The following is a 27,968-nucleotide window of genomic DNA, read 5'->3' on the forward strand; positions in this document are numbered from 1 at the left end:
AACAAGTACTGAGTTAAAATATCAACTAATGTGATGTGTCTGACAAACGCAGTGCCTGCTATTTTGAATTCCAATGTGGCTACGAAGACAAACATCACGACTAACATTCATGGGCATGTCAAAAAGTGCAGCAAAAAGGAAGCATAATGCACCGTTCACTGACGTCACGATGTAAATACAGCAGCGTGCACTGTATCAGTTACAAACGCGTGCTCAATCAGGTAGCCTAAGTTACAAACCCCAGATAGAGATTTTCGACACTCCAACATGGCAAATATGTATAAAAACTCAAATTGGCTGCCGTGCAGCTTGTCAGACATATCAAATAAGTCTGTTATTGAAGTCATCATATCACCATGCTTTTATATATCAAATTCCAATGGCTAGTGTCATTCAGAACTGAAGGTAGGGATCTTTGACAGCGGCCATATTGGAATTCAAAATGGCGGCCGACCCCGAGGCCAGATCTCTTGGATCCGCCAATTTTTTAAATCAGCGCCTCAAAATACCCCTATATGCAAAATTTCATAATTTCCGCCGGATGTGAGTATCTCTTTCACATACCTGTATCTGCCCCACTAATAATTAGTTTGTTTCACCAGTTATCTTTTGCCAGTGTGACTCCAGCTATTGTCACATCATATTTGTTCATACTGACTTCACATGTTTATGTATGCATCTTATAGAAATATGTTTGAAAAAATAAGAGAAAGCAAGAATGCACCACATCCAGAAGCCAATTTCATTGACAATGCATCCAGTCTAATGATCTTTTCTTCTCTCTCTCTCTGTGATTACTGACCTTTTTTTCTCGCAGTTGTTGGATTTCATCGATGAGCATCCCGAGCAGGGGACGGGGACCCGTGCCTTCGCCCAGGCAGTGGACCAGACGAGGGCCAACATCAGGTGGATGGAGACTTACGAGGAAGAGATCATGGCATGGCTCGATTGGGCGGTCAGTGCCTAATGCGCGCCCCTTTTGAACGCCTCCTCTTCGGGACCACCACTTAAAGCATGGCATTGACCAAAAGTGCACCAAAAGGTCACTGGATGATACTGTAAAAGTGGATATTTTTGCGTGACTTATTTTTTCGCGCTCGTCTGGTTAAGATGAGTTTCGCTTGTTTTTAATTCCGCAGAATCAAGACATCAACTACTGGAACATATGGCAGGCAAAAATATTTGCATGCTCTTATTTTCGCGCTAGCTTCTGGATGCACGAAATGCACGAAAATTTCAATACAATGAAAATTTTCACTTTTACAGTAAAAGCAGAGTCAATGAACTCTTGTTCACAGCACAGCCTCTCTCAAATTCAAAGTAGTTGGTGGTGCGAGACAAGGTGCAACAAAAACAAAACCATGATATTTGTTACAACAAACAACACTTCTTGTGGTAGGATGCCACAACATTCGTGTCTCAGACACATCTGCAATACTCGTTGTCGGGCGATGTCCAAGTATTCTTAGTCCCATGTGGCAGGAGGCCTGGTTGGAGACACTTTAAAGGATTCAAAACAATGCAAAAGCTGTGTGTACTTTTCACTAGTCACTGCTCATCTGATATTGAGTTTGCTGTGCACAACAATTCTTAAGTCAAATATCATCTCAAGAAGATTTGTTTGGGGGATGGGGGAAGCCACACTTAGGACATTGGGTACAGCCAAGAGACAAAAAAAAAGTACATCTGAGGGCATATTAGTGAAGTAGATTAATGAAGTATTCATCCAGTTATTAAAGTATGATATTCCATGTTAGTGTACCTGGTATGTAATAAGAAAATATGCAATCTAATAGATTAGAGATACACTGTGTAATTTCCTGACTCAACTGTTGTCTACAATCCCTCGTATTTGATCGGTCCGTCAATTGGTTTCATGGCACGCAAGATGAATGTTGCATCAACAAGCACCATCGTTGCACATGGTAAGGTCTCTTTTGCTACAGTGGCAGTAGACATTTTGCCCTTGCAACCTTGAAGAGATGCATTGTGGCCCCCACAATAGAATTAAAGATGTATAGTTTACAAAAAATAAGAGTAAACATGTTAGAGATAGTGTGCAACACTTCTCATGCCAAATTGGAGAAGAATTATCTCATTACAATTACTTCTTTTACTTCTATGTTTGTTTGTTTTTTGGGGAGGGGGGTGGAGGAAGAGGAATTCAATATTCATATCCGACGTCTGACTGCAGTCACCTTCAGTGGTAATAATATGCATGTAAATGGTATGAGAATTCACTCAGGATATGTGTCTGCCAAAATTGTGAAATAAGAAAATACTTGTTCAGGGATGATAAAAAGATCGCATACTCAACATCTAAGGTTTGCTGTAATTTCTCGACAATAATTGTGACTAGTTTAGAGAGTTTAGGGAATTCTATCATTTTCATAAAATTCCATATGTTCCGTATGTTCAAGTTTCTCAATTTGATAGTACTTCTAGATATCTACGTGACAACTTCTGAGATGGTACAGTGACTAAAGTTTACTCTTTTTCCTACCTGGTATGTAAATAAATCTGGGATAGATGAAGTGTATTGCAGCTGCTTAAGACTTTATAGAGTAGAATTTAGCGGTCAGTTTATATTTTTCAGTTGTTTAGATTATCCATAAACACCAAAATGAAATACTGTACCAACACTCGTCACCAGATAAGGTCCTTTTGACTTGATATCTCAATTCAGTTATTCAGAGTGGCGATGGCTTTTAGCAAAAGATCTCTGTCGCAGTAAATGCATGCATACCTTTTCAAAGATGTACATATGTGTATTGGACCAAGAGGTAGGCATTCATTTGTGCTTATTAGTTGTACTTACATTTTGACTTTTACCATGTATTGTTACAATGTGTATATTCATGAATGTTTACATTGTTACGAAGAGTAATGAAGAATTCATGTCCATCACGAGAAGAAAGCCGTATTCAGTCAAATTAACAGCAACCAAATGTAGGTTTTTGTTTCACAAGATAGATGAATAAGATCCATGTTGGATATAAGCAAATCAGAAGCATGCTTACCCCAGGTATTTAGAATTTGAAAAGATGGATTTTAACCGTGGCATCCTGTTTTGACAAACGTTATTTCGGAAGGTAGCAGACCTATCTCAGTTGTCTGCTAATCAAGTATGTATTATTTCTCTTCAACAGGGATAGCATGACAGCGCTCTTGTGTGCTTGAAATGATTATAAAGTTGAGGTTTACAAGAGACTTTAAAAGTCGCATCTTTCTGTTGTGACCAGTGCAACACCCTGACCAAAATTGCATAAGACAATATATTTGCAGCATAAAAATTTTGCGAATTGGAGCTGACAGCCTTTCTTGCAGCATGAAATTTTCACGAATTGCCGCCACTGGCATCCAATGCATATTATGTGGGTGAGAACTTTTGTGGACATTTTAATTTCGCGAATGTTGGTGCTCGCGAAATTAAAATGCACGCAGCATTCCTCGTTTTAAGTATGCATGTATGATGATTTATCTACACCATGTGAAGTCATCGAAACATGGTAAAAATGGAAATGACAGGTAATTTAGATTGAAAATCCCCTTTGCATATGCCACAGTGCAATCCAAACATCACACGGCCAATATCTCTAAACACAGATGAAACCTGTATGGTCATCAGGATTCGAATCACTGATTAAAAAAAAAAAATCGGATCACCTTAATTTGTCAGTAATGACAAATTACAATCTCTAGTTATTATTGCATCTGCTGATGTTATAACCCGACAGTTCTAATTGCTAATGCCCAATGGATAAATTTCATGTTCTCCTCATAAGAGTTATGCTTAATACATCTGTATAGTATTATAAAGTTGGTGAGTGCTTCAGCTGAAGTGTGACAGTGCTTTATAAAACTTTAGAATGGGCATGCTACATACATGTAGTATTGTGCGCAAGAAAGCACATTAACATTTGCATTCATGGGGTGGTATGATCCTCGTGCTGTAGAATGATACATGTATTGTATGATGGATGTTCTGGAAATGGACATGTCTGTACAGTATGAGGTAATGAATAAGATGTGATTTATTTCAATGTTTTAAACTTTGTATTGCTTCATTGACATCTGAGCTTATTGATGCTTGCAACAGCTATGCTAATTATACAATGTAGATGCAATCATTTATGCAATTGTCGTTATCAATCCTAGCAATTTTACCTGACAAGCAACTCATTTCGTTTATTTTATCATTGTTTTCATACCAAATTTTTAATGTAACTGTAAATAGAAAAATTGATATATGATGTATACAAACTGAAATCTACCATCAGCGACAGATGTATTATGTAATTGAGAATGCTTCCCACCAGTATGATAAATCAAATATTTTCATGATTTAGTCATTTGACGTAATAGAAGGACCAATGTGCCTATCTCTCAAAAGGAATACATGTATGTTTCGATATCAGATAATAATTATGAAGTCATGATTTTGTATCCTTTTCCTCTTGGATATTTTATCAATTTGAATGTTCATCATCTCTTGCCATTGATTATTCAACTTACAATGATGCATAATATGTGTCTTATCATATGTGATTATGTGCCTATTGTATGAAGACAAGCAACTACTGGTATATTATTCCATGCTTGAAATGAATTCATTATTAAAATATGATTCTTCATATTTCTTCCATGCGTTGTTGTTGTTGTTGTTGTTGTTGTTGTTGTTGTTGTTGTTGTTGTTGTTGTTGTTGTTGTTGTTGTTGTTGTTGTTGTTGTTGTTGTTGTTGTTGTTGTTGTTGTTGTTGTTGTTGTTGTTGTTGTTGTTGTTGTTGTTGTTGTTGTTGTTGTTGTTGTTGTTGTTGTTGTTCCTGCTGTTGCTGCTGCTGCTGTTGTTCTTTGTCCCCTTCTCATCTGTACTGTCACATCAAGTCGGTGGGTCGGTGTTGTGTGGCAAAAACCTTGCAGTAACAACTCTTGTTGGGGGCTGTACATGTACAATGTAGTTGCAGATGAAATATCCCCCCCCCCCCAAAAAAAAAATAAAAAATAATAATAATAATAATAATAAAAATAAAAAAAATAAAAAATAAATAAATAAATAAATAAATAAAATAAAATAAAAATAAAAAATGCTTGATATTCTGGTGCAGGAGTTGAAGGAGTTACCGAGTGACATCGTATCGTCTGTTGAGAATGAGAAGGGCTATAAGTTGTCTCGAACAATATGGGTTTAGTAGCAACTTAACGCCCTTATCATTCTCAAGCGACGATATCGGCTAATTTGCATATATTGTAAACGATGTTTCAACCAATACAGTATCAATATTTGGAGAGAACATGAAACTTGAAAATACAGTGGACTCCCATTATAACAAAGTCCTCAGGGCTGGCAGTTTTCTTTCGTTATATCAAAATTTTGTTGTAACTGAACAAATAAACAATAGAAATATATAGAGTGGATACAGTTGCAGCCTGAATTTTTACTTCATTGTAATCAGAATTTCATTATACGTTGTAACCGTGTTTGTTATAACAGGAGTGCACTGTACCATTACATGTACTTTTTCTTTTCTAACTGATCTTCATGAAAATAAATCCTTTTACTTTTATATTACCGGATGTCGGGTATCATTTCATTCCTACAGCATTGCTAAAACGATAGGATACAAAATTAAAAGGGTCTTTCTTCTTCTATTCATAAATCAATGTTACATATTCATGCCCTCATGCACCAACATTCTTTCCTGAAAAGCACGGATGAAACAGTCTATAAGAAGGCAGTAACATGTTACATAAAGTGTGTGTGACAGCTCAATACTACACTGTATTTCACATAACCAAGGGAGCAAGATGTTTGGTTTGAAAGATGTCTTTTATTCAAAAAACAGACAAACACAAAGACTATTAAACACAAACATGGTTTATTGTGTTAAAAAAAAAACACAATATACATAAAAAAGTACTTACAGTATGAATAAGGCAGTACCAGAAAAAAAGGCTGTCTTTTGGTATAAACACAGAATGCCAAAATACCTGAGAGTAGTTCATGATAACTGAGTGGACACTATCTGTAACTTTCAATCTTTGTGCAAATTCCACAGTACAATGTATATAATACAAATGTATGTGCATGTACCACTGTAGTGTATACACTGTATATGAATTATGGTAGTACCACAGCTACAGATGTACATTTACATGTACTAGACATTGATCTTCTAAAATCCATCCAAACAGGGAAAAGGAAGGTCCAACACCTCGATGCGTCTACACCATACATCTATGTTGGAAAATACAATGTACAGTACATGTATGTCTATTGCGATCAAAATTTGTCCATGATTTTTAATCACTGTTGATTCTTTTTCTTTTATATATCAAATACATGTACAATTGTATAGGCATTGTGCATCACAGTAAATGATCGGTGATTTCTCAGAGACTTTACAATTTGCATTCCAAGATTCACTTGTCCCAAACTTCTTTATAACCATTCAAAATTCATAAGTTTTACATCCATGGAGATGTACAATGCACTTAGCAATCAAGTAATCAAAATATACTAATTATTAGTCTTCTCATACCATCATATGAAATAATTTAAGAGCACTAAAAGTCTAATTCTTCGTGATTTTTTGGTCGTTGTTTGTTTCTGTAACAAAATGTACAGTAATGTGTATGAGTGTGCAATATTCCGAATTTCTTCACTTCAGTTCATTGCTATTTGCAGAATACGAAAAATAGGATTGTTTTGACAAACTGATGCTAAATGTCAGTTTTGCATGCAAGAGATATGACTTTCCGAGCTACATTACCCTGCTGTCAAATAGTGACATAAATACACCTTTAAAGCTATTTCCATCAAAACTACATGTACATAAAAAGTACCAACATAAAATGTAAATCAATGATGTGATAGCTGCATGTACACAATACATGGATCCTGGGGTAACGGGTCAATTAATCTTCTAATCACATTCTACAGAATGCTCAAACTATTGCAAGTTCTAGCCAACATTAGAATTTGGCACCTCTTTGAGTATAATAGTTAGTATCAGCTAGTCCTGATCCAAAAATATAAGATTGGAATGAATAAAGATGAGAGTACTCCTTCTCATGCAAATCTAGGTGGGGGGTAAAATACAAAGTGTCACTTCTGGAAAAACACTGACAAGAAATCGGTCTAATGATGAATGTATTTGTTCAATTACAGTCACTTCCACTTCATAAAAGAATGTCCCACAGGATAGCACACTAATACTGTTGTCTCCAGTGTTGAAAGGCAATATGCAAACCACTTATAAATCAGCAGTGTAGGACATACCGTACATACTTCTAGCAACTGAGACATCGTCTTTTGAGTCTGTCTTTATAGCCATGAACTAGCACCTCTTTATTGATGTGTAATATGCACCATCAGCCACTACTGTTTATTGCGAGCTGCAGTCTACTTTTTTTTTAAAATTCAACACATGCATGAAACTCTCTACATGGCACCAATGGACCGCATCATTGTTTGCTATTTTTAAGATCTTACAGCAATATCACAACAAGGAGTACAAATAACACAACACCGTGAATAGCTACACTTTAAAATGCACATCAAACAGAATTCCAAATTTATACATAAAATACAAAATATCACAAATTTAGGTCATCTTTGCCATTAATACGCAATACATGACTCGGGAAGCCTGTTACTTTGGGAAAGGTAGAACATGTGTGCAATCTGCATTCTCATTGGTCCAAAACGACCTGAATGAAATAATTTCATACTTGCAGCATACCGAAGCAGTACACTTGTTTTTTACAAGAGCCAACCGATGCATTTTTGGGAGTAGCATTTTACATATCTTATTCTTTTCATTCCTTTCAAAATGAATAAAAATTGTCGGGCCACTTCATGTACAAGTGTGATTTAGATCCTGATTTGTCTAATAGACTGGTAGGTCATCAGTAGCTGGAATTGGCATGTTTAAAATGTGCACACCCAAGTATTCCATATTATCTGTTCCTTGAGCCATGTGCTGTCTTTGAATGTAAAATCCACTTGGGTTACTGAATCTAATGAGCAAATGAAAGAGCAATACAGACAGATGTGAAAAACAAGGCACATCCTGTGTTAGATATCTAAATGTCTGATTGAGATGGTGCATGGGTACAAAAACTTAATGTAGGTGATATTTATGCAAAGCAGTCATAAAGGCTCACTCTACAGCCTCATACCCTCCTCATGGTGACCTGCCATTTCTAAAATACAGGTGGGAAAGTTTCGGTTTGTTTTGCTGCATAAATTTGTGCAATTTGCAATCACATTTCCTGGTGGGTCCAAATCAATGTCAGTACACAAAAGGATGAAGACATAATGATGGAAAAATAAACCCTGTTCACAAATAAGCCTAAAGGTTGCTGGAATGGACTTTCTTTGGTACATGTAGCTTTGTAATGTACTGTACTACGCGCTATATATTTTGCACGGTTTTTATTTTTGTGAATTTCATGAGTCGGGTGCTTTTTACTGAATATTACGACACATGAAAATACCACTTCTGATCCTAACATGAATGTGACACACATGAGTACATATCTTTGTTCATTACTGTACTCAACAATCACAAATTTAACCACTTGCAAAATTGTCAGGAGGTTCTGATTCACAAAATATTAGATTCAGTGAATACATGGCGTATATGTACAGGAGTATCAGCTGGTGAGAATGCCATGTATTGCCTAGTCAGGAGTGTAATCAAAAGGTCAAGGAGGGTTATCAGCTACACAACACACTAAATAGGAGGAACAACAAAGGGACGTCACACACCATATGGGTTTTGCCGTTGTCACGGTGTCACGGCAGACGAAGGCTGGCGTGTCTATGCCAGGTGGACTTTGCCGTATCCCCGCCAGAGACCGTCGCGGGAGAAGAGCAAGAGCAGATCCAGGACCAGGAGAATGGCTGGGAGGAGGAGGTCGGCGGGAGGGTCTCCCAGGGCCAGACGGGCGTGGAGGTGGATGACGGAGAGGACCATGAGGACGGTGCCGCTGATCACGGGCCAGTCGTAGCGACCGAAGGCCAGGAGGGAGCCGAACGCGATTTCCAGGACCGCTATCATGGCACAGTACATGGCTGCCGATGGCTGGAAGCCGATGGCCTTGAGAGGGAAAACTCCAGCACAGCGACTCATCAAGGACACCTATGTTGTATGTGAATACATGGTGGAAAGAGAAAGGAAGACGCAATGAGACACTATCACAAACTCACTCACCTTGGGTACTTCAGCAAGATAAATTTCTTATCAACATTAGCAAACTCATAGAATATAAATGAGTATGCCATATTTAAGGTTATCATATTTCCACTTTTACAGCAATCAACACTTGCGAGTATTACTCCTGCATGTGTTCTACTACTAATGTGGGACTATGCACACAATGACACAAGATATTCATTAGCTGTTATAATTTATTGATGAATGAGACTGCCCCTAGCAGAAATTAATAGGCACTGTGCCTGCTGCATAAATTAACGTTTACAGGGTTGTTTATTCCACTCACATGATGTTAGTGTTTTGACTTTTGTGTTTGTCTTGTGTTCTTGGTTTGTTGTAAAATTTACACACATTGCTGTACAGTAGGGTAAGGGCACCAGTATTCTGTCAGGTACCGGTATTCGGTCACTTATCAGTAGTCACCAGCCAGTAAGTTCAACTGTCACAACACATGCAAATCACATCAATTCACATACTTGCACACTCATTCACAACAGGAAACTCCCTTAGCCCCCCCAAAAAAATCCATCCATAATCCCAAATTTTATTGTCAAAAGTGCAGAATCGGCGCTACATTTGTACTTTCCAAAAGCGCGCGCGGATAAGGCCCAGTTTTAAGAGTACGGGTCGTCGAAGAAATATGCCGTTCTCTCACGGGATTTTTTTTGCTTTTAAATCGCAAGCTTGGAGTGTAATGGTATCCTCAAAAACGCGAAAGAAAAACGCCGATACAGTGTCTCAATGCACAAGGGTTGAATGCAAGTGACAAGGCCCAAGTATTCAGTCACCAATGGTCGCCACAACGTCCCCGATGCAATTTTGCGTCAACCAGGTAGCGCGCACGCACATTTTTCAGCTGCCTTGAACACGCATTGACTTTGAACGCGCACATCGCGTGACCGAATACTGGTTGCGGTGACCGTATTCTGGGGCCTTTTCAAGGTGAAATATTTCGGGATTTTGTGCAATTCTGTGAGATTTAACAAAAAAAAAGTTGAGATTAAACAAATTTAATATATTTTCACATACATGCACTGTAGATATGATGTATGTATCATTGTATGTATTATTTTAGTTTGAAAAATATTGCAAAAAAGCTTAAGTGACCAAATACTGGGGATGTTACCCTAACCATTAAAAATATCTAAATCTTCATTCCAATTTTAAAACCAAATGGCTTTTGGGGAATGGTGTGTAAAGTTACAGTGCATGGGTGTATGAAAGGGGGGGTCGGGAGGGTTGTACGACCCCCCCAAATTTTCAAAAGGTCCACTTTTTGTAAAAGACATTTTTGTTTTTGGAGGGCTTTTTACCCTATTGTCATGATATGACATGTTAATAATGAAGGTGGCATACATTTGTACACTTATTTTTTAATTGCCTCTCCAAAGGCAAGCAAGGCGTGTTTGAGATATTGCTGACTGGAAGCAATTCTTATAAGTTTATACCCATATCTTGCCATTTGTACACTTCTTGATACAGTGTTAACTGTGCTTCATATAATTTGTTTGGATAGTTAAGCACGGCTGGTGAAGAGACTAGCGTGCGTCTGGCATGTTTTATGATGCATCACCACACAGCGAGTATTCGAGATGAAGCACTCATTCGAAACTTCCAGAACCGAGTGTCTTTTTGTAAGATTTATGCCAGTTAAGAAGGTGGGATTGTTAGACCTGAAAATCTATAGTTTTGTGACCCTTGTGGATCAATTTGATAGTGCAAAGGGTGATTGTTAGATTTGTGGTTTGCTCGATCAGTTAGCATTCTTAGCTTCGATCGTTCATGACATTGACATTGTGTGCACTTGCCTATTGAAAGTTTGATTGACGGCCCTTGAGCGTGCTGTAACTCGTGCAAGTTTAAAAGACATTTGGTGTCTGATTGGGGTTTGAGAAAGCGATATGGAGTGTTTTGATTGTTTGAAGAACAATTGTAAGGATTGATAATTGTGTTTGATGTGAATTCGCAGTTGCAGTAAAAATAATGTGAATTCGGTCTGTTCAGGAACTATTTTATTAGTAATTAGCTGGCTTGGTGTTCCTTGGTAACCGGTTCACGCCAATAAAAGAGGCGGAGTGATATTTTGGGGTAAATATAAGGTGATACGCCTTTCGCATAGTCTCAAATTAGGCGCTCTTTGGTAATAATCACATATACTGTATAATGTCATTGCAGACGTTTATATTGGGAATAATTAAACAAAGTAGTGGCACAGTTTATTATTTCAGCCTGTTTCACATGAACAAACTCCTCGAGTGGCTGATTCATGGTAGTTAGGCAGTCCTGTGAGATGCAATCAAAGAATCATTCATTTGTTAAACTTGCAATTGGTTTACCTATTGGTAAAGGTTGGATAATACATGTATGTTGGATGCAACAGATTTCTAACCAATGATGTATTAATGATGAGCAAGGACTGTTTATGTAAAAACAAAGAACAAAACCCTGTATGAGCAAAAAAGATATTTCATTGATACCTTTGGACAACATAACACAAAGATATAACAGCAACAGCTGATGTAGATTATATCATGACTTGCAAGATAGTTTAGACATGTGCATGAACATGAATGTGTGAATCTTTTTTCCTTTGGTGGCACATGCACATGTGAAGGAATTTGGTGCCAAAATTTAACAGAAGTTGAAAGATACACTTCAAGTGTATTTGTTATAGCATTCAGGGAAAGGTGAATGCACATACAGTTGTATTGATTGGCATAACTTGTACACATAACAGAAAGTTGAGTTAACTGTGTTTATATTATGTGTGTTTGTTCATTATTTCAGGTGTAACAGACACAGTTGTTGAATTTTACTACTGCATATACTACAACTAGCTACAGTATCTACAGCTACTACTGCTACTGCATATCGTACCATGTACCGCATACCACCGCACGTTCCCGTTTTACGATATCATACCTCACTGTACTGCATTGCGTTGCATTGCATCGAGTATTGTACGTCATATGCAAGAGAGAATAAAGGAAGCTACAAAGGTCTTTTATGGTAAACGCTCGTCCTACATCTCTTTATTGCAACAACGTGTAAGCCTGGAAGTTTGCTGAGTGAACCACAACACCTATTATACAACAGGAAAAAAAAGTGACAAAGTGGTGTTCCAGCAAATTGTCCAAAACCTCGTAAATTTTGTAACTTAATTTTAATGCCATACCTTATTTCTAAACTGCACTGCCATGCCGAAAAAGTAACTTTTGTATGCACCAAAGGGCCCCATTTTAAGATATAAAATTAAAAAACTCCCTACCGTGTGAGGGGGGACACCCCCCTCCCACACCCTCCCCCGCTCGGTCGCTCCGCTCCCTCGCAAAAAAAGGTCCAAAAATTTTGATTACGACCCACCAGAAAAAATTCTGGATACACCCCTGCAGTGTAAGTGTAACCTGTATGTCAAATGAATGTGTAGATTGTCTATGCATAGGCCATAGATCTAGAGTAACTGCGTCAGTAAGCGGCCGTGCAGCCGTTCGCGGCAGGTACAATATACACGGTAATATACAGCTAAACACAGCATTGCACTGTTACATGCACACTACACATACACTAACACACTAACAATTAACAAAAACCAACCGATAAAATGGGCACGATCTCTGACGAAAGTGAAATTTTCTCATCTAAATGACAACATATCGCATCCAAAATAAAATTTTCGGTACTTCTTAACATAACAATTAAGAAATAATGTTCCAAAAAACTTGATTTTTTGTCGTTTTCCCGATGCTCATGGATTTTGAAAACATATCCTCACATAAAATAGAACTTTCGCGAGCCGATGTGGGCCGCCATTTTTGTTCGGAAAGTGGATGTTACCATCGAAAAAATTCAGAAAAACACGAGAAAGACATCAACAACACCGCCAGAATTGCGATCTTGTTTGCGGCCAATGCATGTGCACCCGCTATTTTCACGTGCTTTCGCAATGGGAATTGGCGCTTACGCAATGTTTGCGAGACATGTGAAGCCGTTCAGCTAAAGATCGCGGAGCACGCGCGTATTGCATAGGGATTATACATCGTGCCGCAAGCAGAAATACTACGTCGCATATCGCCCTTATCGGCAAAAATTGTGCCGGGTTTTGCCCTGGTAAATCATGAAAACTGCGTTGGTCAATGATAAATTTCTTTCATGAAAACAATTTCGTTAATGAATAATCTTGTCTATGATATATGAAATGGTTGAAAATAATTTGCCTGATTTTTTTACAAGTTGGAAAAACCCTTAACAATGCTTAAACTGCCGCAAACGGGATATTTTACTCTAGCCCATATAGCTCCATCCGGCTCTGTTAGTCATGGTCTTCTATTTCCACTGCATGAGTGCAAAACATTAAATGGTAAATCTTGCATCTCTCAGTCTCTATTGTCATTGTTGGATACTGTAGATCTACCCTACTCTGTTCTGGTATGACCTGGGCTGGGAATGTTTAGTGTCCCGTGGGGCCGTGTACATGCCTACCCATTAAACTGCGACCAGCCCCAACGCGAACAACAGTAAATGAAGAGTTTGTTCGCAAAAACCAATAAGTCCATTTTTTTAAATTTTGAAGTACGGTATCTGTCATAAAGTACAAAATAATAGATACCTTTAACGTTAAAATGATGTAGGGCCAGGCCAGGCAGGGGTCTACCGTCTAGTATTGGTCACTATACGTTAAAGGGATAGAGTCTAGTACAGTTTTGGTGGAGATGAGAATTGGGTTTTTAACTTTTTGCGAGATACAAAGAAAACACTTATGATATAGTTCAGAATATACCATTTTAAGAGGAATTCAAAGTTTATTTGACGAAAATCGCGTTTGGAATGACTGAAACATCAAAAAACAAAGTAAAACAAAGCGATCGTGATAAAGTGTGGGTCCCACACTTTATTAGAATCGCTCTTTTTTGATATCTCAGCCATTTCAAAACCAATTTTCATCAAATAAACGTTGAATTCCTCATAGAATTACATGCTCTTTCACATTTTATAAGAGGTTTCTCATTATCTCACCAAAAGATGTTAGAAACCTGAAATTAGGTCTCAACCATACTGTACAATCCCTTTAAGGTAGGGTGGAACATCCTATTACCGGACGCTTTTCTTTGTGGCTTTGAATTCCGTACTCATAGAATGAAATTTCGGCTAAAAACAACACCACTTATTCACAGACTCATGGAAATTACGAATTCAGCCAACTTACGTCATTTCTTCGTTCCAGTTTTTAGAAAATATGCTTCAAACATACCCCTCTAAAAATAGTGGTTTTTTGCGCCGTGCAAAATCGCATTGTATTACCGGACGCTATTTTCGTAATCGAATAATCGAGGTCTTTCGCACCTAATCCTTGCACCAGAATCACAATTCATCCCACAAATCACCGTACACATTCTCACCGAGCGGATGACACACAAAAAAAATCTGCAAATGAAGCTCAAATTTCGTATTTTACAGTAAAATTTCTGTCTTGACCATTTCGAACAGTTCACGCAATAAAACCTTGTGAGAAATCGACAACTGGTTAGAGTATACGTGCTTTGTCTATGGGAGCTGCACGCGCGGGTGATGAGTTGCGTGCCCCTTGCGCACAACTATTCCGCATCGTTCGCGTTTGAGGACGATAGCTACAATTTTTCCGATATTGATCAGTGAACTTTTGGTTCTAATAGAATCTTCAGCATTTTTCCTGTATGTGAGTGGGATTTCATAGAATTTCAGTCGCGAAATGTGATTCAAACATGCATAAATATTAACTATAAGCGAGGTGCGGGTCACTCAACTATAAATTTGAGGTAAAATGTGAATTTTTTCGTGTTTTTACATTTTTATGTGGCGTTTTTTGCGATTTCGGTCCACACAAAGTTCTGTGAGGCTAATCTACGAAGTCTCACGCGTACAGAATGTCATTAGTACGCAAAAATGTGCGTGTCCGGTAATACCATGTCCATGGTGTCCGGTGACACCATGCTTGCCCCTACATTTTTGAAGTTATGGTCAAAAGAAGCAAAAAATTTTCTTATTATTCTCTTTATTTTTCTTGACCTTAAATCAAATATCTCCATTTGGCAAATATGGACTTATCGGTTTTTGCGAACAAAATCTTCAAATACGACGTGTACAGCGCCCCGGGGTTAATGCCTACCCTGGTAAAACCACCACCACCTGCATAATTATATCAACAACCCTGAATGCATGAACACTCCATCTTGATCGCTCACTCACTAACCCCAAGCGGGGGCGCTCCTTTGTACACAGTTTAATAATATGCAATGTACTGTGTGTGGGGCTGGTCGCAGTTAATCGCTCACGTACCTGTGTCCCATGTGCCGGTTCTATCGGTGCTACTTTCAAAGTTCCCATGAGCACAGAAAACAGCCCAAGACCAACAGCTAGGTAGTACATTCCGTTAGCCATTTTAGCAGGTTCAATAGCAGATTAAGGCTCTTTACTCGGAAAACAGTTAATGTAAATCACGCTAAGTAACGTCACTGGATCCCCGATTTAAAAATGGTTGCATTGTTCACTGCACAATATATACGAACGTACGTACGTGCGCGCGCAGTGCGTACGAGATTATTGCAGCATACTACTACTAGTAGTATGCCTTGAGTTCCGACCACAGGTTCCGACGCACCGTTTCGATCCGTTATCGATTCTGTGCCAAACGCGCGAAACCCGAGGGACACGCCTATTCGGTGTGGCAACGCGACTCCCACATAATTTGTCGTAACGTGGTACACTATATCCCACCTTTCATCATTTATCATTAATCAATTAGGAAAATTAATAGGCCTATACTGGTACAAATGTACATGCAAATAGCGAGATGATTAATGAATGGAGATGTACATGAAAAAGAACACGATGTCGATAGGCCTATATTTCCAAGTTTATCAAGAAAACAACCATTCTCATAAGAGCATCCAGATCATAAAGTAGGCCTATATTAGATTATTTATTCTCGGTAGTAATAAAATCCCTCCTCATCTCAGTGGAAAAGACATTTTAAACTCATCTCGACACCATACAATGAAACTGAAAAACAAAAGGTTATTAGATTATTGAATGCTTTAGATAGGCCCGTAGCTTTCATCAGATGAAGGGCCCACCGGTAACTTTAAATTTAGGTGCATAAAGCAATGCATTTAGCGCGGGGGGGGGGGGGGTGTCCACATACACACACTCGTTTACGCACATAATGATACGAAAAAGCACACACACACACACACACACACACACACACACACACACACACACACACACACACACACGCTTTTGGCTCTTACGACAAAAACAAAAGCGGAAACAAAGGAAGAGGATCGAGAGGGTACCATCACCCAATCAGTGCACATCACCACCCTTGACAGCTATAGGACCTCACACTCAAAAATGCAGTCTGTGAATAGCAAATGTTTGATATTTAAATGTTCATTGTTTTTAATGTAAATATTTTGACTTGTAAGTGTAGGGTTTGCTTGAGGTTTACTTGCCCTCTCTCCCTCCCTCTCTCCTCCCTACCCTCACCTGGGGGAATGACAAATAAGGCGTAGGCCTATACAGAATACATACTGTAGGCCCTGTGGTTATAGTGGCGTCTACGAGTGAGTATAGATAGGCCCTACGCGATTACATATAGCATAATGTTTTGTTTCTTTGCTGGTTGCCACTATATCATCAGGAACGTGAGACGAAAAATCTACTTCTTTGCTATAGTTATCTACTGTTGCACATTAGGACATATGTTCAAATAGTTTCATGGGGGATATTCTGATATATTTTCTCTCCCCCCCCCCCCTTCTCTCTATCTCTTTGAGCCTTGTTTTGCTTGCTTTGCTTTTATTTATTTTTGTTGTTGTTTATATTTAGCCTAGATACGAGATTCGTGTTTGTGTGGCTGAAACTCACACATCTATCCCTGTCTTTCAACGACACCTTTCTTCTGATAATGATCAATAACTCAATATTAGATCGTTATACCCTCATCAAGAACAATCACCCAGCTTTTAGTATTTTTCTCAGTCTCAATCGAGAATGGTTGTGCTGTATAATAGGTCTGATGCAGAATGAGAAACTTCAGTCAGTCAAAGGACATTTTCAGTGAGTAGGCAAATTTTTCCTTTCATTTTACTTTGGACTGAGTCGCACCGCATATTATAGGCCTAGCCTAAATCAAGACATGTTGCTTCTGTGCTGATGACAATGACCAACTATATTTTTACATGTCTTGGTTTTTACATTAAAAGGGAATACTACAGCCCGGCGTTATAAACTAGTCTGCGTAGGAAAAAATAACATTTTCTAAAGTTTGATCAAAATTGGATGAGAAATAAGGAAGCTATGACACTTTTTTTTGACACAAATTTCTCTAATGCTTCAGGAACATTGCATACACACCTATAGTGCAATGATAATGTAATCCCTTCACAATTTACCTTCGATAAACTTTGCAAATAGATTTTTTAATAAAGTCCAGTTTTTTTTTTTCGTTCTAACGCCATTACGCCCCAAGTCTCAAGTTCTGATAGTATCTTAGTCAAGTTATTCTTCATGTTTTACACTTTAATCTTGGACAGAAAGATTGATTTTTTTTTTTGTTCGTGGAAGATCGATGGAAAATTGTGAGGTAGGCCTAATGAAATCATCAGCTCACTCATAATATGTATTCATATCTACAGAATTAGAACTGTCTTAGATTGCAGAAATTTGAGAAACATCGAAATTTCAACTTTTTTTTTCTTATTCTTTTTTAACCGACTGTTGTAAGACTGAAGATTTAACTATTTCTCAGTAGACAATCGATTTTACTGGACTAGAATGCCTCTTTAAAGCATTGACCTTCTGTGTACCACATAAATGCCCTGTCCGTGGGTATTTTGTGCACTGGGTTGACTCGAAGGCACAGAAAGAGTTAAACGGGTTCTCCTATGGAAGTGAAGTTCTTCATGAAAATAATCGGACACCAAAATTTGGTGATGACCGATAGGAAGCTAGGCGGATGTCTGATGTTTAATAGCGCCATCTCTAGTTTGAGGAGGTTCAACCGCAGCAGACATACGGGGCTAATCAACTCGACCTTAGGACAGCCCAACCCTTGACAAAGAAGACCCTAACATTTGACGGCTCGATTAGGCTGTTTATATTGTTGACAAAAATTATGTAATAAAGAAAAAAAAAACACACCCTTTCATCAAAGTGTCATGATAACGGATCAGATTGAGAGAAAACACATACTTTGCATTTGATTGTCATACTGAATCAAATTTGCAGGCCTATAGGACGATAGTTATTTTTGCTCTTGAAGTGAAAACCTTGGTTTCATTCCCACTAAACAGGAGTTTTCCTTTCCGTGTGTATTATGAGAATAATGATGACATCACATGCACCCAAACTTTACAATAGAAGAGTTTGTTCGCAAAAGCTGATAAGTCCATTTTCGAAGATTTTGAAGTACGGTCTCTGTCATAAAGTACAAAATAATACCTTTTAAATGATATATTGGTCACTACACATAAAGGTAAATTTTTGAAGTTATGGTCAAAAGAAACAAAAATTTTCTTATCATTCTCTTTATTTTTCTTGACCTTTAATTGCAAATATCTCCATTTGGCAAATATGGACTTATCGGCTTTTGTGAACAAACTCTTCTGTGTAGCGCCGTGAGTTATCAATGTGATAATTTTATGTGAACATTTACGTCTGTGAAGTATTTATGAACTGTAAATGTTGTATGACCTTATTTCGGCATTTACATAAATTTTTACAAATGTCAGACGCATAAAAATAATAAGTGTAAAACAAGTATGGATTTTTCTAAACAATCTTCAAATCATATTTGTTTGGATTTAGCTTTTCAAGGAAAACAAAACAATATAGTCACAACCACTAGGGTGTTGATCATCCGAGACCATGAATATTGGAGGTGGCGTAAGCCTCGAAAATGTCACTTACTTTTCTTCTTTTTAACTGAAATTAAGATTAAGATTAAAATTTACTGAGTCCTTAATCACATCAATTCCTGTAGTTTTGAATTGCAAACTTGTAACCTTAGGGGACGCAGGGCAGTAACAAGTGCAAGGACCTAGATGACATCTTGATCGCCAAATCAGTGATGTTTGCAAGATCATCACCAACATAAACTCGTGAGTTTATAACATTACCGTTGATAAAGTCAGCTAAATTGAATATTGTTAATAGGGACCTTATCAATATTGGGTGAAAACATTATAATGAAACTATCAAATAAAATTCCACGCCTTTCTTTCAAATTTTGATGAATTATTTCGACTTTCTTCAATAAAGAAAAGTCTCGAATATGATATGAAAAGGCTCTCTGAACTTTTTTCCAGAGTTTGCAGAAAGGAATCAGATTGGAGGAAAAGGTTCCATCTCGACCTGACAGGGGCGGATCCAGAAATTCCGTAAAGAGAGGGCACTTTTACAAAACTAAAGGGGGAGGGCGCACGCACCCCCTCCCCCGAGTGTTCTTTTTATTTCTTTTGTTTTAACAAAAATTAAAGGGGGATGGCGCATGTCCGATGCACTCCCCATGGATCCGCCACTGACCTACAATATTTTATGAACAAAGGAAATTTATGTCTTGTCCTATCATGAAACCGTCGAGTCCATAAGATAATTTACATAATACACTGAGCAAAAAACAAGTAAACACTTCTTCAATATCTATGATATCTTTAAAGCCCAAAATATCAATGAAGGCTAAGATAATGGAGGAAAATGAAGAATCTTCTGTCAAATCTCAAATGAAATAAGAGAAGAAGCAATTATAAAAAAAAATGGAAGAAATTTTAGTTCTTGTTTTTTTCTTCAAATTAGAGAATTGTAAATAATGTTTTACAATTCTTAAATTACTAAGTTAAAGGAATGAAATAAAGAAATTATGTTCATTTAATCATGTTTATGCATATTACTCCCTATATAGCCTATATGTCATTTGAAGTCTGAGTTGACAGAAAATTCTTATTTTCCCCCTTTGGTTTCCCACTTTGTTTTTGTTAGAGGTTATAAAGACATAAAGAGAATAAAAACTTATTTTTGCTACTCATTCATGTATCTCATTGTGTTACACTGGTCTTTTGTTGTCATTGTTATCCTGAAGGGTATATTGCAAATGAAAGACAACTTGTCAATTTTTGTAATTTTTACTTTTGTGCTTTGGAGGACAAAAACGAATGTATTCACTCATATGTACAGTTTCCTTTTCTATTAACCTGCTAGCTTGACAACCAATTAAATTACCTTTAATATGGTATATAATACAGTGATTTTCATCAAAATCTTTTATGAAAAATATGAACTCGAAAAAGTGTTTACTTTATCACGCTCTCGAACTGCAAGCACCACCCTAGCAAGGAGTACAGTTGTCGTGTCTACGGCTGAACTTTTGGAGGTCGAGTTGTCCAAGAAGCATTGAGTAAAAGCATCCAAGCGGCATTGCCGTTCGGATCTTACGCAATTTTGCCAAGGTACATTGTACGAGGTATGTGTATGTAAGAAGTTGAATCTAATGGCCGACACGCTGCCGCAGTGACGGTACGTGTTGGAATATTAGAAATAGTGCCAAGATGGGTGGTGCATTACGCCGTGCAGCAACAAATTTCAACGTAGAAAACCGGGCACATCGTCTGATTGACCAACAGAAAGTAAGACCATCTCCAAAACATCCTAGCACAGCCAAGAAAATTGCCGAATATCAGAGAGGTAGGTACCGGTACCGTGCATCTTTTCGCTTGGTGGAAGTGGACCGGGTGGGTTGCCGCGCGCCGCGGGGGCGGCTAGCGGCTTGGGCTTGGACAGGTGACGAGGTGTGTTATCACCTGAGGTGGAGGTCCACCGTTTTTTGAAGACAATGAAGTAATCACACAAGTCTCTACATAGATCTCAGGATGGCCGCTCGTATGTAGCTATGAGAGACTTTGAAAGATCAGTAAAATGTTTTCATTAAGTCTCTCCTAACTCAATTGTGCTGTGTCTCTCGTGAGCAAATGCCAAAAGTCTCTCGTGATCATGAAACGGACCCCTTCATAAGCATACAAAGTTGTACAATGATCTTACTCGGGCGCAGGCTTGACCGAAAGATTGGTCTGTAGAAATATCTGCTCGTCGGGGATATAAATCCGCGGAGACTGCGTCTGGCTTCACGGATCCCCTCCTGTCTCCGGAGGAGAGGGATTTATGACGTTAAAAAAAAATAAATAAATAAAAAATTTAAATAAGAAAATAAAAGACTCCTCCGGACAGACAGGTCTTTCTGTCTAGGCTCAGGCTAGCCCCGGAGACCGGCGTGCTGAAGATATTCTCCTTATAACACAACATTTTCTGCATCATAAGCAATGAAATGCATCAAACAGTCACCGAAATTAATCATTTAGGTTTAATCGACCCATGTAAGTATTCCTAGTAGACGTAGTTTTTGTTGAAAAATTAAGGAAATATAGCGCCGAAACCACCGTTTTGTACAACTCCTCGATCTGAATGCGAAAACGGCGCAGCCCCAACGCTGCACGTTGGGGCTGGTTGCAGTTCAGGCTCAGGCCAGCTCACCAGCCAGGCAGGCCTGTGTTTCATGAAGAATTTAAGTGGAACTCACAGAACTTAGAATTTAAGATTGACTGAAAATTATGGTATGCTGTGTGTCTTCAATTTTGCTTAACTTTCTGATGAAAATGAAGATCTTGGAGACTTTTTTCATGTAGCCATTGATAATACAAGATAAAATAAATAGCAATGGAGTTTACTATTCTGTAAATTTAAACATTTTGAAGTGGGTGGTGAAATAGGATAATGAATTTGAGCAGGGAAACCAATGGCATGCCATAATTTTTAGTCAATCTTAACTTAAGTTTGACGTAGTGAAACACCACCCCCTGGTATGACGAGATTAAAATTTAGATCATAATGTTATACTAAATTGTAGAGACGCACTGAGCTGAGCCAGGCCTGCGCTTGTAGATGTTGTCACAGATGTCAGAACACACAAAAGTTGTAATCTGTAGTGAGTTTTATCGAGTCTATTATCAATTACACACCGTTCCGAGAATTCAGGAATTAATTAGCCAGTGCCAGTGGGGCATAATTTTGAAATGCAGTTTTGTGTCCAGCAAAGTGACATCTGCATCTCAAGTTCAACTGGGCATAGGCTAGCCAGCTGCACCAAAATTACACAAAATACTGTAAAACAAGTTATTTTCGTGGCATTAAATATTCACGAATTGGAGGCGCCAGCCTTTTTTGTGGTATGAAATTTCATGAATTGCCACAGGGATTTAATTCGTATAGTGAAGGCAAGAACTTTCGTGCACGTTTAAAATTTGTGAATCTTGGCTCTTGCAAAATTAAGATGCATGCAAAAATTTCTGGTTTTACAGTACTTTCTAAAAAGCATCATATCACTTTTTGATTTGGCACACATTGGATTATGAGATGTGTATATTGTCGATTTTGGTTTTGATATTAAACTTTGTTACTTAGGAGGATAGTAACACATTGGTCCACTAAATATTTCTATAAAAAAATAACAACAACAACAAAACCCAACACAACACTTGAAGAGTTTGTTCACAAAAACCGATAAGTCCATTTTTTAAGATTTTGAAGGACAGTGTCTGTCTTAAAGTACAAAATGATACCTTTTAAATGATATATTGGTCACTACATATAAAGGTACATTCTTGAAGTTATGGTCAAAAGAAGCAAAAATTTTCTTATTATCAGAGACTGCAACTCTCCCGTTTTCGACGGGAGATCTCCCGCCGAAAGCCCATTTTTGCACAATCTCCCGTTCTCCTGTTTGAGATTTGATTTCTCCCGCCCTGGCTCTGTGTCTTCCGGTGGAAAGGATTTCTTACTTATTAATTTTCTATCGTATGTTGAAAAAAAATAAGCCTTAGAGCCCCAGAGAACATCTAACGGTTAGAATCCAAGGAACTTCGCCCTTCGCACACATCAACTTGGAGTCTCCCGTTTGCTAGGGGTTTCGGACGGGAGAATCTCCAGATCAGAAGGTGCTTGGGGTTGGAGTCTCTGTATTATTCTCTTTATTTTTCTTGACCTTTGATCGCAAATATCTCCATTTGGCAAATATGGACTTATCGGTTTTTGCGAGCAAACTCTTCACTGGTTAATACCATGTAGGGCCCTACCAGACCTGAAACTGCCATCACTTTTCATTCATTTGATGATATTGTTGAAGTCAGAATTGCCACTTTTCTTAATTCCAGAATCTGTGTGTACAATTCAAACTATCAAGAGTGATTACATACCATCTCGTGAAAATATTTTTGACATATTTTGGTCCACTTCAGCTGCTGATTTCCACATACAGGCATAAAAGTACATTTTGCCAGTAGTAATTTGCCATTGGTTGGGCATATGTGGGATTCTCTGTACGAGTACGTTTCATACCTGTTTGTCACAGTGACCATGGTTATGTCATTTCTCGTTTTACAATTATTGCTTTCACAGAGAATCCAGAGATCCTTGAGAGGGAGCAGGTGAAAGATGAGAGGTTGCTGGGAATGCTGAAAGATGTCAAGGTCATGTCACAGGAAGTAGAAGGAAAGGTCAGGTCACATTCTTGACTTTTATCGAATCCCTCTCCACACTCCCAAGACCCCAGTGTTGATACTCAATCCCCAGTATCTTGTAGTCATCTCCTGGCACTTTGGTAGATAAAGTGAATACATGTACACCAAATTTGCCATCAAACTGATTTTGCCTTGACTGATATGCAAGTTATCAAAATTCAAAAGCCATGTGAATTATGAAGAATTTTACCAAGTACTGGAAATATCTGTAGTTTTTAAACCTTCCTGTGGAGATTCTGAAATAATCCACTGGGCCTGTTTTAATTACGCTGACTTGCAGGATTCTCGAAATATTTTATACTTTTCATTTAAAATTGACTTATGTTTTGTTTTGTTATTAAGTTGCTAAAAGTCGTCTGTCTGACTAAATTCAATTTCACAATTGACATTTTGATATTTGCCAAATTGTTATTAAAGATCTAGATCTATATGATTCATACTGGTCAGAATGTGTTGCCACTCTGATAGTAATAACATAACCTAGTAAAAAAGAAATGATGTTCAGGAATTTCTGTTTGATTTGAGTTAGAGTGAAAGCATTTAACTTGTATGAAAATGTAAGGAGGCTCTGTTTTGAAAAGGGATATTCAAATGATTATTGATTTGAAGTCTTTGACCTTGCATAAGATAATGTAACTGTTGTATTGAAAAGGAAACCTACTGCGATATATTATAGCTTTTCTTCAGTTCTCACATTTGTAGTCTCTTCTATACCATCAGTATTTACATCATTTCCTGTCGAAGGAAATAAAAATTGAAATTCCAAATGAAATTCTTTCCCCTAGCGTCTGATGGATGCGGACATGGCCACTGAGGCCAGGCGTAAGGCTCGTCCCCTTCCTCAGAACCGGCAGCAAAAGCTGGGCTCCCCCAGCGTCTTCCTGGAGCCGGACACCATCCCTGAGGGTCGGCTGTCTGTCGGGCAGGCCTTGGAGATGCTGGCCAAACATCGGCAGAACAAGGAGGTCAGTGAGAATCACAACAGGGCGAGGATGTACCGCTATTTCGCCTACTGGGCCATGGTGGTGCGAACTAGTGGAAAGGGGTCAGACACAAAGTCTTGCTTTCTCTTGAACTTGTGGCAAAGTTAACATCTGTCGCGTACTTCCTGGACATGAACTTTCATCGAGAAAAATACTGTGTTTTTTTTTTCAGTTGTAATGCTTAAGTCTGGACGTCATGAGTAGTGAAATGCTCTTCAGGAGTAAATATATATGAGCGGACCTGATGAATTTCTTGCATTGGAGCAGCATAGGTTGGGAATGACATTTGAAACATACTAATAAGTTACAGTGTGACAGTTTGAATGTCAAAAAGTCTTCACCATGCCTCCATGTAGCCATCGTCACATCAGCCTTTTTATTTGATTTGTACATGGAAAGGTGCCGATAGGTCATGGCATTTTTATTTCCTATGGCAAGGCATTTCTTAGATATATCCTTTGGTTTAATGAGACTGGGCTCAGGATCAAAATTCTGTGTCTAAATGTATTACTCTAGCATCATTGAAAAAAGAAGAGGCAAAAGAAGCATTTGTCAGATCAAATTCTGGGCCATAAAAGGTAGAGTAGATGAAAGATATGTCATTAAATCATTGGTACAAGCTACCTTCTTCTTCCAGTGTATTGTGTTGTAACTTTGATTTGCCTAGAGTATGTACATATATTGCTAACAATTGAGAGGTCAGCTTATTCCAGCTATACAATGGAACCTTGTTACAAAGAGGTTAGATAAAACAAAACCCTGATATATCATGGCAAATTTGCAGGTCCCAACTTTTTATATTTCTTTTCTTTTCTTTTTTCTTTTTTGTAACTTTGATATCGTGAGAAACCTGACATACAAGGTAATTGTCATGGTTTGTAGGTCCTTGCTATTGCGAGGTTCCCCTGTACAGGGGAATCCCATTATAACGAGATCGTTGGTTCCGGGTGATTTTTCTCGTTATATCCGGATTCTCGTGATATCCGAACATTTGTGGAAAGTACACTTAATATAACCATGCTCTGTTAAAATTGGGTTACATGCATTGAATGATAATGACAACTTTATTTTGATGAAGAGAAAAGCAAGAAATGGGACTGGAAAATGCGAGAGCATTATCGCGATAATTACAATTATTTTTTTTTCTTGACGCTTGTTATCGAGAATGTGTCCTCACCCTCTTGTCACTCTGTCTGTCTGTGTTTGTATTTTAAAGGGATAGTACAGTATTGGTGGAGATTAGAATTGGGCTTTTAACTTTTTGCGAGATACCAAGAAAACACTTATGATAGAGGAATTCAAAGTTTATTTGAAGAAAATCAGGTTTGGAATGACTGAAACATCCAAAAACAAAGTAAAACAAAGCGATCGTAATAAAGTGTGGGTCCCACACTTTATTAGAATCGCTCTTTTTGGATATCTCAGCCATTTCAAAACCAATTTTCATCAAATAAACGTTGAATTCCTCATAGAATCACATGCTCTTTCATATTTCATAAGATGTTTCTCATTATCTCACCATATAATGTTAGAAACCTGAAATTAGGTCTCAACCAAAATTATACCATCCCTTTAATTCCATGTTCCAGGAATACTCTGCAGAGAGATTGTCGAAGGAATACAAGGTGGACCTGAAGGACACAGAGAACATCCTGGAGTACTTCCAGTCCTTCAAGGTCCTCCCATTGCTGGATGAGAAGGATGTGCCCCGCATCCCCAGCAGGTGATGCCCGCTGGGCGTCGAGGGGACCGGGCTGTGGTGAGGGCCCCACCCGATGGTGAGGGTCCCGCCCGGTCAGTTTTTGGTTGCATTGGGCCACCAGGGCTTTTCAGTGAAGTGATTCTGTTCAGACAGCATCGGTAGTAAGGTACTTGTGGATGTTGGCATGTCATTGGAGGGGATGAATAAGTTTGGGGAAGTACTTTTTGTTGTTCATTGGACTCGCGCCAAATGCAGTCAGCTTTGTAGAAGTCACTACCCAAGAAGTGAAAACCAGTCTGCTACAATGTAAGATGTAACTTTTTTCACAGTCCTGAATGTCCAATATATGACTTCAACATAAGTTGAATGTACAAATGAGTTCTAGAGCCTCTTCTTTGGTCTATTATATTCAACTTATGCTGGTCTCTTTGATCTTACCCAATTTTGCTTTTAATACATAATATCTTGCATACTGTAATGGGTAGACAATTGTGCAAGTTACTCATATCACAACACACTCCTTTTGCGTAGTAAATGTCTGTAACTGACATATACCAGTATGTGAAAGCATTATACGAACACTGTATCGACAGAGATAGGTATGTAGACCATGTTATAGGAGTGATTACACCTTCAAGTAGTAAATCCTGTAAATTAAGTTTTCATGAGAACGGTACTTCAGTTTACTTTCTGTTCAGCCCATTTTCGCTACAGCAAAGGCTAGAATGTCCCACTTTTACTATAAACATTGATATTTTAGTGCTAAGTTGCTCAAAAACTCGCTGGTTTTGAATTGGCACTATGCAGTTGTCAACCCATTCAAAATGTGCAGAGAAAACTGTGAAGATATTTTCACAGGTTTTAGAATTCTGTCCAAATGAAGTGCACAATACGCAAAAATTGATGTTACGCAAAAATTGATGTTCCGCAAAATTGTCCATATATACAGTATATTGTATATGTCTCAACCCACATGTACGCAGTAATAACTTCAGATTTGTTGATGTAAAGTCAACCTTCAAATAGCCTCTCTTTATATACCTTGGCAAGTACTCTGGGCAAGGTTATAGGATCAGAGTTGTACTTCCTCGATTAATTTTATGTGAGGATTGTGCATAGGAGTCAAACCGCTTTGCTAGAATTTGGAAGAGTTCATAGCTTTGACGCTAGGGAAAAAGAGAAGACGAACATTATGGTGATGACAACAATACTGAAGTGTGCAAACAAATGTTTGCGCACTGCGAAAGAAATAATATGCCCATGTGCAAACTTCAGTCAGAATGTTTGATATTACCACTCTAGTATTCAAAATTGAGATGTTTGCCATGTATTGTGTAAATTCTGCGCTTCTTCTACACTTCCTCCTTGTTTTGACAAATAAATTCCATTACTAATATGCAAAGCCCCCTGATTTTGGAATTATTCTTACCTATGAAGATGCATGTCACATCTAAGTATA

At 38.1% G+C, this 27,968-nt stretch overlaps 3 protein-coding genes across 3 annotated transcripts in view; 2 read left to right on the top strand and 1 right to left on the bottom strand.

Moving 5' to 3' along the window:
* Positions 1-1,314, top strand: part of LOC139724903 (aminopeptidase N-like) — a 76,432-nt gene extending 75,118 nt beyond the window's left edge. Inside the window, exon 20 of the mRNA XM_071636031.1 lies at positions 818-1,314. Coding sequence (XP_071492132.1) covers positions 818-967 — 150 coding nt within the window. The 3' untranslated portion in view covers positions 968-1,314. The remainder of the gene's footprint in view (positions 1-817) is intronic.
* Positions 1,315-8,683: 7,369 nt separating this feature from the next.
* LOC139723996 (transmembrane protein 35B-like) lies at positions 8,684-15,670 on the bottom strand. Its single transcript, XM_071635197.1, has 2 exons — positions 15,534-15,670; positions 8,684-9,146 (listed from the first exon to the last, which is right to left on the bottom strand). Exons 1-2 carry the CDS (start codon positions 15,633-15,635, stop codon positions 8,826-8,828), a joined length of 423 nt encoding a protein of 140 aa, XP_071491298.1. The 5' UTR covers positions 15,636-15,670; the 3' UTR covers positions 8,684-8,825.
* Positions 15,671-20,786: 5,116 nt separating this feature from the next.
* LOC139724006 (NADH dehydrogenase [ubiquinone] 1 alpha subcomplex assembly factor 4-like) lies at positions 20,787-27,968 on the top strand. The gene is made up of 4 exons (XM_071635208.1): positions 20,787-20,939; positions 23,703-23,800; positions 24,610-24,789; positions 26,397-27,968. Exons 1-4 carry the CDS (start codon positions 20,804-20,806, stop codon positions 26,532-26,534), a joined length of 552 nt encoding a protein of 183 aa, XP_071491309.1. The 5' UTR covers positions 20,787-20,803; the 3' UTR covers positions 26,535-27,968.

The sequence above is a fragment of the Diadema antillarum genome, unplaced genomic scaffold, assembly GCF_040938485.1.
Source record: "Diadema antillarum isolate AM-2024a unplaced genomic scaffold, OU_Dant_1.0 scf00000015, whole genome shotgun sequence".
In the NCBI taxonomy this organism is placed as follows: Eukaryota; Metazoa; Echinodermata; class Echinoidea; order Diadematoida; family Diadematidae; genus Diadema; species Diadema antillarum.